This window comes from Ostrea edulis, chromosome 5 (assembly GCF_947568905.1).
Source record: "Ostrea edulis chromosome 5, xbOstEdul1.1, whole genome shotgun sequence".
Lineage (NCBI taxonomy): Eukaryota > Metazoa > Mollusca > Bivalvia > Ostreida > Ostreidae > Ostrea > Ostrea edulis.
In genome coordinates, this window is record NC_079168.1 from 6,935,596 (window position 1) to 6,946,801 (window position 11,206).

The following is an 11,206-nucleotide window of genomic DNA, read 5'->3' on the forward strand; positions in this document are numbered from 1 at the left end:
AGTCAATCAGCAAACAGGAGCAAAGGTGGGCAAGAAAGTCACGAATTGTCTGTCAAATTGGCGTCGTTAGAGAGAGGGCTAGAAGAGACTTCTAAAGAAAGCGAAACCAAAATCAAGATTTTAAAGAAAAAAATGGATGTTCTGGAAAGCGAAAATAGAATGATATCGTCGAGATTAGATGCAACTCAAATGACTTTCATGTCAATGGCTTCCCAATCACCACTAAGGAAGAATAATTCTGACGAAGTTATTTCTGTGGATGTCGTACACAGACTGAAACTGATGGATGATAGGTTGAACAATCTCAGTGAAACTATTCATGATAATTGTAACACTACAGCAGATATGAAGATGTTAGTGGCAACCCTAAATTCAGATCTAATGACTCTTAACAGTTCTATCGACACAATAAACGTCTCTGTAAACTCAAACTCATACAGAATCACAAACCAAGAAAACTTTGTGAAAGTGGAAACAAAAAAACTAACCCAAAGTGGACAAATATGTAGTGCTGGTTTGACTGCCCTAAGAGGTAATTACAATTTAACAATGTCGATCATCGAAAATATGAAATCCACGCAAAGAGAAATATCGTCAGATCTGAAGGATCACATAGTTATGATTTACTCGCTTGCAGGCTCCTTGAATACCACGAAAGAAGGATTGGGAAACCTGGAAAAGAAATTGAATCTAAACTTGACTAATTTTCAAATGGAAACTCAATCATTTTGGAAAAGAGCATTAGATAATCTGCAATCTAACATATCCGATATTACAAATATAAGCAATGTCCTGAGAACATCAATACAAAACCTTTCGTCGCAGGACACAGATCGCAGATTGTCAGTGAACAAGTTAAGTTAGAATGTTTCTACATTGCAGTCAAACATTGAACAACTGAGGTATCAGCAAAATGAAACAAACGCAAATATGGAAATTACTGGTATAAAAATGAAGACCTTCGACTCCGAATGGTCGTCTTTCCAATCTCAGTACAGAATGGAGATGAATTCTATCCAGGACAGCGTGAACTCCACTAGAGAGGATTATAAAGGTCTAACAGCTCTTAGTGAAGCCAACAGCGCATCCTGTCAGTCCAGTGTAACAGCCGTCAATACGTCTCTGAACCAATTCACGGAACGATTTTCTTCAGTTAACGACACTATTGCAAAAGTTCAACAAGATTTAACCATATCCAAAGCTCTACTAGAAAGTTCAAAATTCCAAATCCACAACGTCACAACCGCCGTTGAGGAACTTCAAACTCAAATGAACACCACAGGTATTTAATCACGAATGAAGAAAAACCACTTGTAAATATCGTTCTCCAAAACGTTTTGATTTTTTTGCAATCCTTTAAGTTTCCTTGCATATTTGAGAACATTCAATTGCAGTTTCCAATTCCTATTATACTTGATGAAACAAAGTGAGTTTACTTTTTTGTTTTTCTACATTCAGGACGGCCATCCAATAGCCGTCTGTCGTCTTTGGTCCAATCCATTAGTACTCACAACATTCAGATAAGGAACATTTCATCCATCGTGACGTCACACAGCACCAGGATAACCTCCCTCCAGAGCAACCTAAATGTTGCTGTTGCTGTCAACAACGCTCAAAATGCTACCATTTCACGAATACACAGGACCGCAATTTCACTCGGTGAGTAAATTAACAAGCAGTAATAATGGAATAATCATTTGATGCGCAATCAATGAAAACATGAAGATAACGAACAGTGATCAATAATTCCTATAAAGAGTACGAAATAGAATTAGGGCAAATACGTTTCCCTAGACACATCAAAGGTGGACTCAGACTTCTAGGAGTAGTAAGCCGCCCCTGCCGACAGGTCACAAGCGCCGTGATCCCTAAATCTTGATACGATAAACGGAGTAATCCAAAGTCAAAAATAGCATGTAAAGAACAAATGTTAAGATCAAATCTTTAAAACGTTTTTCTGAGTTATTTGAAGATCTTTAGGATGAGACAACTTATTTTTACAGATAAAAGATTAAGTAATTTTCTTCCTTCAATTGATCTAGCAAATATGCTTACCTAATTAATAACAAATTTTGGGTAGATTTATCAAGGCCTGGGTTGAGTTGCAAGATAAAATCAATCAAAATATATATCAGGTAGTCTATACAGACATACTATTATTTTTCAATCCCAATTATCTCATAGGTGGTAAAATTATCTTCCATAGGCACTTGAAGCAGTCCAAAATACACTTCTACTCTGGATCAAATATTAAATAAAGGTTTTATTACTAAAAAAAATCCCTAAATGTAAGATTTGCGGTATCCCACATTAAACCTTTTTATGAGACCCAAAAGTATATCCTTTATAAGAATGGTGAAAAAGATTTTTTTTCGATACCTGCTGGAGTAACTGGAACTCATTATTTGAATAAATGACTTACTTAATTCTCTCTCTCTCTCTCTCTCTCTCTCTCTCTCTCTCTCTCTCTCTCTCTCTCTCTCTCTCTCTCATAAAAATCATAATACAAGTTATATTCACTCAATTTGTACATACCATGTACTTCAATTATTGTTGTATGAAAAATAATAATCATAAAACAGAACGATCTAACAATCGGTATGAAACACGTCAGACAGCATTTGACCCAATAATAGGTTGTATTGGCAAACTACTTTAATATAACGACCATAGAATTTGGGAAATGCTGACTTTAAACGAGACTATGCAAGGTGAAGATAACGAACAGTGATCAATCTCATAACTCCTACAAGCAATACAAAATAGATAGTTGGGCAAACACGGACCCCTGGACACACCAGAGGTGGGATCAGGTGCCTAGGAGGAGTAAGCATCCCCTGTTGACCGGTCACACCCGCCGCGAGCCCTATATCCTGATCAGGTAAACGGAGTTATCCGCAGTCAAAATCAGTGTGCCAAGAACGGCTTAACAATCGGTAAGAAACACATCAGACAGCATTTGACCCAATGACTATGTTAGGGTCTACGAGATTGATGACTCTTTGTTATATATCATTTTAGGTGTTAGATTGGTTGGTGGATCCACTTCGAGAGAAGGGCGTGTAGAGATTCTCAATTCTGGAGCATGGGGAACAGTGTGTGATGATAACTGGGACAGTGCGGACGCCAAAGTTGTGTGTAGGATGCTGGGGTATACGGGGTATTTTGAGTTTCTTCTTTAATCCTTTTAACTTTTACTCTGTCCTGTCCGGTTGTTGTTGTTTTTTGTTGTTTTTTTTTTGTTTTTTTGTAGAGATATATTGTTGTATAATTCTTCCAATGTTATTTATCACAATTGTTTTGATTGAACAAGAATAAACGTAAATGAGAATTTACATATCAATAAATTCAAAAACGCTATGTATAAATACGCGCCTGAAAACAAATAATTTATAAGATCGGTAAAGTTGGCTACTAGTAACCAGCTACTAGTAACTGGCTACTTAAAAAGAGAAAAGTTGGCTACTAGTAGTCAGCTACTTAAACCAGGAAAAGTTAGTTACTAGTAGCCAGTTACTAGTAGCCAGCTACTAAAAGTAAGAAAAGTTAGCTACTCGTAGCCAGCTACTACAAAATATAAAAGTTATAATTACTGATAGCCCGCTACCAGATAAAGGTTAATGAGTTTCAAAATTATTATATATCAGATTTATTTCTAAAGAGGACGAGGAGTCGTATAAAATCTCATGCTCAATTATCCCCAATTACATAACGTTGCAATGCAAAATACGAATAAACTTTTTCAACTGAGTGTTTACTTTAAAAGTGATACGGATTGAATTCAGACCTTCAATCATTTGATATACCATCCGTTTTGAGATATCTGCTACTTTTACAATTTGATTCGAGTTACCCTGAAATTTCAACATAAGTGTGAATACCGTAAGAAACTTTATGTTTAACTTTATGTTTGTATTAGATATCTGACGAATTTACGACTATACATATGGCAAGAAGTGATAGATGGTGTTTTGGTACGCCACGAATTTTCAGATATCGCTCTTTAGGAAATCAGTTACTTATACATTTTGATTATCGGTACAATGAAATTTCAAGATCCGTGTGAATACCATAAGGAACTCTGTGTTTATATCATATATTTAACTAACTTACAACGATACGTATGGCGAGTAGTGATATTGGGTATCGTGATATGTCATCAATTTTCAGATATCACCCTTAAGGGAGTCAGCTATTTATACTTTTTGATTCTAAGTAACCTGAAATTTGAAGTTTTCCGTAAATATCTTGAGGAACTCTGCATTTGTATTAGATATCTGACTAACTTACAACCATCCACGTGAAGAGGAGTAATATTAGGTATCTCGATACCTATTATCATACCTCTTCACGTGGATAGTAGTTTACTAATCAGATATCTAACAGAAACACAGAGTTCCTTAACCTATATACATGTACAAAACACTTAAAATTTCAGGATGTCTGGAATCAAAAGGTGCAAGTAGCTGACTTCGTCGAACGTGATTTCTGAAAATTGATTGCATATCAAGACACTTCATATAAAGCCCTCTAATATTGGCAAAGATAAATTAGTCAGATATCTTACATATCTATCTGAAAATTGATGGTATAGTAAGATACCTAATATCATTCCACTTCACATGGATAGTTGTAAATTAGTCAGATATCTAATACAAACTCAGACTTCCTTAAAATATTTGATAAAACTTGAAATTTCAGTTTACCGGCAATCAAAAGGTATAAGTGAGTGACTTCCTTAAGGGTGATATCTGAAAATTAATGGTATATCAAGACACCTAATATCAATCTTCTTCACGTGGATAATTGTAAATTAGTCAGATATTTAGTACAAACACAGAGTTCCTTGAGATATTTATGAAAAACTTGAAATTTCCAGTTACCTACAATCAAAAGGTATAAGTAGCTGACTTCCTTAAGGGTGATATCTGAAAATTGTTGGCATATCAAGATACCTAGGACCACTCCACTTCACATTGATAGTTGTAAATTAGTCAGATATCTATTACAAACAAGGAGTTCTTTAAGATATTTATGAAAAACTTAAAATTTCAGGTTACCTGGAATCAAAAGGTATAAGTAGCTGACTTCCTTAAGGGAAATATCTGAAAATTGATGGCATATCAAGATACCTAATACCATTTCACTTCACATAGATAGTTGTAAATTAGTCAGATATCTAATACAAACATGGAGTTTTTTAAGATATTTATGAAAAACTTGAAATTTCAGGTTACCAGGAATCAAAAGGTATAAGTAGCTGACTTCCTTCAGCGCGATATCTGGAAACTTATGGCATGTCAAGATATCTAATATCACTCTTCTTCACTTTGATAATTGTAAATTTGTCAGATATCTAATACAAACAAGGAGTTCCTTAAAATATTGGTAGAAAACTTGAAATTTCATGCTACTTGCAATCAAAAGGTATATGTAGCTGACTTCCTTAAGGGTGATATCTGAAAATTGATGTCATATCAAGATACCTAATACCATTCCACTTCACATGGATAGTTGTAAATTAGTCAGATATCTAATACAAACAAGGAGTTCTTTAAGATATTTATGAAAAACTTGAAATTTCAGGTTACCTGGAATCAAAAGGTATAAGTAGCTGACTTCGTTAAGTATGATATCCGAAAATTGTTGACATATCAAGATACCTAATATCACACCTCTTCACAGGGGTAGTTGTAAATTAGTTATATATCTAATACAAATACAAAATTCTTTAAGATATTTTGAAAAACTTGAAATTTCGGGATACCAGAAATCAAAAGGTATAAGTAGCTGACTTCCTTAAGCGTGATATCTGGAAATTTATGGCGTGTCAAGATACCTAATATCACTCTTCCTCACTTTGATAATTGTAAATTAGTCAGATATCTAATACAAACTCAGAGTTCCTTAAGATATCTGCGAAAAACTTGAAATTTCAGTTTACCTGCCATCATAAGGTATATGTAGCTGACTTCCTTAAGCGTGATATCTGAAAATTGATGACATATCACGATACCCAATATCACTACTCGCCATACGTATCGTTGTAAGTTAGTTAAATATATGATATAAACACGGAGTTCCTTATGGTATTCACACGGATCTTGAAATTTCATTGTACCGATAATCAAAATGTATAAGTAACTGATTTCCTAAAGAACGATATCTGAAAATTCATGGCGTACCAAAACACCATCTATCACTTCTTGCCATATGTATAGTCGTAAATTCGTCAGATATCTAATACAAACATAAAGTTAAACATAAAGTTTCTTACGGTATTCACACTTATGTTGAAATTTCAGGGTAACTCGAATCAAATTGTAAAAGTAGCAGATATCTCAAAATGGATGGTATATCAAATGATTGAAGGTCTGAATTCAATCCGTATCACTTTTAAAGTAAACACTCAGTTGAAAAAGTTTATTCGTATTTTGCATTGCAACGTTATGTAACTGGGGATAATTGAGCATGAAATATCATACGACTCCTCGTCCTCTTTAGAAATAAATCTGATAGATAATAATTTTGAAACTCATTAACCTTTATCTGGTAGCGAGCTATCAGAAATTATAACTTTTATATTTTGTAGTAGCTGGCTACGAGTAGCTAACTTTTCTTACTTTTAGTAGCTGGCTACTAGTAACTGGCTACTAGTAGCTAACTTTTCCTGGTTCAAGTAGCTGGCTACTAGTAGCCAACTTTTCTCTTTTTAAGTAGCCAGTTACTAGTAGCCAACTTTACCGATCTTAATTTATAACTTACCGGGGCAGTGATGTGAAACTATTCAATTTCTTGAGATTAATAAGATAGGGAACGCATTGGTATTATAAGAATTGCACTTTTATTCGGTTTGTGAGTAGAATGTCCACAGTTTACACATCGATAAATTCTTCGAAAAGAATGCTTAATCCTATATCAAGACCATATACTTTTTCATTTATTTATGGAAACACTCCAGTGATGAATTGCAGTATATCAGATCTAAGAAGTTTCCTTAAACGAAATTGACACGGGGAGATTACATGTACATAACAAGGGTGGGAGGGGCGCTAACGAACAGCTTTCTTGCTTGATAGGAATGCGATGTTGGGATTTAGCTGACTTTCTTGATAGGAATTTAATATGCGACATTTGAATTTAATGGACATCCTTGCTAGGAACTTGGTATGTAATGTCGTGATATAAGAACTTGCTTGGTGGGAATTTATTTAAGAAAAAATGATCACGTTTTCGTACATATTGCAGGATAACCTCCGAGGTCGCGAAATGTTGTTTTGAAATACAAAAGCCGAAGCATTACACGAAAACAAGAACTTTATTTCTATTCTACTATCATAATGGCTCAGAAATATACAGCCAATCATTTTCTTACATAGCTACGAATTAGGTCATTATGACGTCATGGCAGTTTCCGAAATGAACCGGGCCTACATGTTTTTTGCTGACGAAATGGTGGGGGTATTCTAGATCTTTTTCTTTTTTTTTAAATATTTCAAGTACATGTGTATTTAGTTTGTTCTTGACGGAAAATATCAACTGCGTTGAATAAACAGTAAAAAAAAACAAAAAACTTTGTGCATCAACTTACATGCAGACGATCGATTTATATAATGAAAGACAAATGTCGGTTTTGCAACATATATTGATTGGTTTTTATGATTATAAAACTGAATTATCAGTTATCGACTTTATTGTTGTATTAGCACAACACGAAGTGCAAGTGAGATGAGAATCACTTTTCTCTTAATCCGTTATTACCTAGGAAGGTATATCGCAGAATAATGACAGCGGAAATCCTTCGATCTTTGAAATAACCATGATGGTGGAATATGTGGCATTTGGATTTCACTGAATTGATAGAAATTTGGTATGTGATTTCTTTGTCTTTTTTTTTTTCATTGTTTGACTACACATCAACACATTCTTTGTATCATAGGTCCTATACCGCTTTTGGGAGTGCTCACTATGGACTAGGCTCGGGTCAGATCTGGCTGGATGACGTAGCTTGTTCGGGATCAGAGACTTCAATTCTCTTATGCTCCAGCAGGAGCCTTGGATCTCATGACTGTGGACACAGTGAAGACGCTTCTGTTAAATGCACATAGAATATCATAGAATGAAGTCAGATTTACTGGGTTTTAATATCGCGATTCACGTATACGTATATAGTGTAATCAAGTTGTATATATTTTCAAGCCTATTAATCTTGCTTGATAACAGATATAGGCGGCAGGTGTGACCGATAAGCAGGGGATGTTACTCCTCCTAGGCACCTTATCCCACCTCTGGTATGTCCAGGGGTGCGTGTTTGCTCTTCCCTTAATCATATATTTTTATAGAATTATGAGACTGATCATTGTTCGTTACCTTCGCTTTTACATTCATTACACCTGCTATTTTGATATATGATATTATATTCTGTAATATATTGACAATATCTTCGGTGATCATGTCTTCCGACAGTCTGTTAGAATTGCCATGGGCACGAATTGTGCTCCTTTGTTAGCTAAACTGTTTTTATATTTTTACGAGGCAGAAGTTTTTCAAAAGATTCTACATGAGAAGAAAATATATCTTGCTGTGGCCTTCAACTCGATATTCAGATATATCGAAGACGTTTATTAACAATAATTATTTTCATAGATATGTCAATTCAATATATCCCAGTGAATTCAAAATAAAAGACACCACATAGTCTTCCACATCTGCTTTGTACTTAGATATCTTATTGAAAATAGATATTAACAGCAAACTAACAATTCAACTTTATGACAAACGGGATGATTTCAGCTTCTCCATCGTCATCTGCCTATATCTATGTAGCAATATTCCATTATCATCTGCATATGGTGTCTATAACTGATTCGATATGCAAGAGCTTGTTCTGCGTATGACCAGTTTTTAAATTGAGGCGGGCTACTTACAAAGAAGTTGGTGATACAGGAGTTTCAACAGTCTCGTTAAAAGTCAGCATTTCGCAAATTCTATGGTCATTATAATTATTTAGTTTGCCCGTATAACCTATCATTGGGTCAAATGCTGTCTGACGTGTTTCATACCGATTGTTAGGCCATTCTTGGCCTACTGATTTTGACTACGGATTGCTCCGTTTACCTGATCAAGACATACGGCTCACGGCGGGTGTGACCAGTCGACTGGGGACGCTTTCTCCTCCTAGTTCCTGCTCCACCTGATCACACATGTGTTATGCCCAGGGGTATGTGTTTGCCCAACTCTTTATTGTGCAAATTGCTTCATTTCTTCAATATGTTCCAGCTTCGTTACCTACCTAACGCGCTCCATTCAACATACCAATGTGAATAGGCACAAGGTATATCATCTACATGCAATTTAAATATACTTTAAAAAACTGAGGGATGTTTTAAATAACAATTTCTTGCAATTGTGAGAGATGTTTAAATATTTCATATTTCCATTATTTTTGCCTTTGATATCTCTACAGCCTGTTAGAATTGCCATGTGTTGCATTGTGTTGCAGTTGTTACATGTAACAATGCGTGTATGAATACAGATAAATATAGTATGTCTATTATAACAGCTGGGAATTTCGACAGAAATAAAACTACACTGTAACACTCTATTTGTGAAGTATGGCGGGATGAAGCGTTGCAGTTCATACCTTCATGTATTTTTAGAAATGAAGTTTATTCTTAAATATGTAACAAATAACATTTCATTCGTGCGAACTTCACTTGATGAACAGATTCAAAGTTCACAAATACACCATAATGTCTCGCTGATGAACTCATTCAAGGCAAGATAGCAAAAATATAGACTCGTGAACTAACGATGATTTTCAGTATAAGCATACAACCAATTGATGTAAATCTTCTAATGATCGTCATGTTTACACCAATTGATGTAAATGTTCTAATGATCGTCATGTTTACTTGAGCAACCAGTATCCCCGTGTGTAAAACTAAGTCTATGTACACAAACTAAATTCCTTATCCCTGAAAAATATATTGTTCACAGTCGCTAATTCACAAATGTCTATTCACTGCGAAAAGCATCAAAAAGTGAACCATTGGGTTGAATAGAAATAAAATGAAGGAACATGACATGACAAAATCTGAGACATTTGTGATGGGGTTTACCAAGGGCTTTGTGGTAGAGGAAATCCTAATTGCTGGTAAAACAAATACATATGTACATTCAGTTCGGTTTTTGTTAATCCATTTCTAGTTTTACTTTCCATTGCAGCCAAACATTTTCACATTTAGTCCCAATTTAGTTTGATTTTGAGTATTTGACATCGGGTTTGTTTTTATTTGAGAGTATTATTAGAATAACGTCAAAGTACTAAGATGGCTGACCACGGATCAGACTTGTGGGATGATTTTAAAACTGCTGCAGACGCACAGCGACAAAAGTTTGTTTTAAAATCTCAACAATTTGTACAGACACATATAAAGTTTTCCAAGTCTTGAGGAATTGTCCGAAAAGAAATCCACAAAAACACGGAGTACAGTGCAGTCTTCGGGCCACACTGAGCAACACACACTAGGTATGACCCTGCTGAATTGGACAAACAAGATGGGAATGCTAAATATAAGTTGCTTAGTCAAGGCACGTTAGTTATACGTCCAGTGGTTTCCACTGAAGAAAACATGGTAAGGTACTCAACACCGATAGTGCCCGGAATACGTCGGAGACAGATAGGACATCAACAAAAGGAAGAACAAGATGATCCTCAAGGTTAACACCGCCAGCAGCGAACCAATCAAGCTGGAGGATGAAACACTAGAAGAGAAGTCTTTCACATACTAAGGAAGTGCCATCGACAAACTGGGCGGAACTGATGCTGATGTGAGAGCTAGAATAGGAAAAGCCAAAGCAGCATTCCTACAACCGAATAACATAGGCATTCCAAAGAGCTGACGCTGCAGACCAAGATCAGACTATTCAACTCAAACGTCGTCAGTTCTTTTATATAGGGCTGAAACCTGAAGGACAACAGTGGCAACAGTCAAGAAAGTCCAGACTTTATAAATTATTCTCTGAGAAGGATGCTCCAAATCCGCTGGCTAAAAACCATCGGTAATAAAAACCTGTGGCAGCGAACCAACCAACTCCCTGCAGAAGAAGAGATTCTGAGACGACGCTGGAGGTGAATTGGTCCAACACTCCGTAAGCCAGCGTGAAACACCACAAGACAAGCGCTGACCTGGATCCCCCAAGT

At 35.6% G+C, this 11,206-nt stretch overlaps 1 protein-coding gene across 1 annotated transcript; it reads left to right on the forward strand.

Annotated features, from left to right (window-relative positions):
- Positions 1–930: 930 nt before the first annotated feature.
- LOC125650653 (scavenger receptor cysteine-rich type 1 protein M130-like) lies at positions 931–8,703 on the forward strand. Its single transcript, XM_056167137.1, has 4 exons — positions 931–1,282; positions 1,459–1,659; positions 3,022–3,160; positions 7,940–8,703. The coding sequence occupies exons 1-4, from the start codon at positions 931–933 to the stop codon at positions 8,106–8,108; spliced, it is 861 nt and encodes a 286-aa protein (XP_056023112.1). The 3' UTR covers positions 8,109–8,703.
- The last annotated feature ends 2,503 nt before the right edge of the window (positions 8,704–11,206 follow it).

Coding starts and splice junctions, on each gene's coding strand:
- LOC125650653 (XM_056167137.1), top strand. CDS start 931: ATGGAAATTACTGGTATAAAAATGAAGACCTTCGACTCCGAATGGTCG. Junction 1,660..3,021: donor CAGGACCGCAATTTCACTCG/GTGAGTAAATTA, acceptor ATATCATTTTAG/GTGTTAGATTGGTTGGTGGA. Junction 3,161..7,939: donor AGGATGCTGGGGTATACGGG/GTATTTTGAGTT, acceptor TTTGTATCATAG/GTCCTATACCGCTTTTGGGA.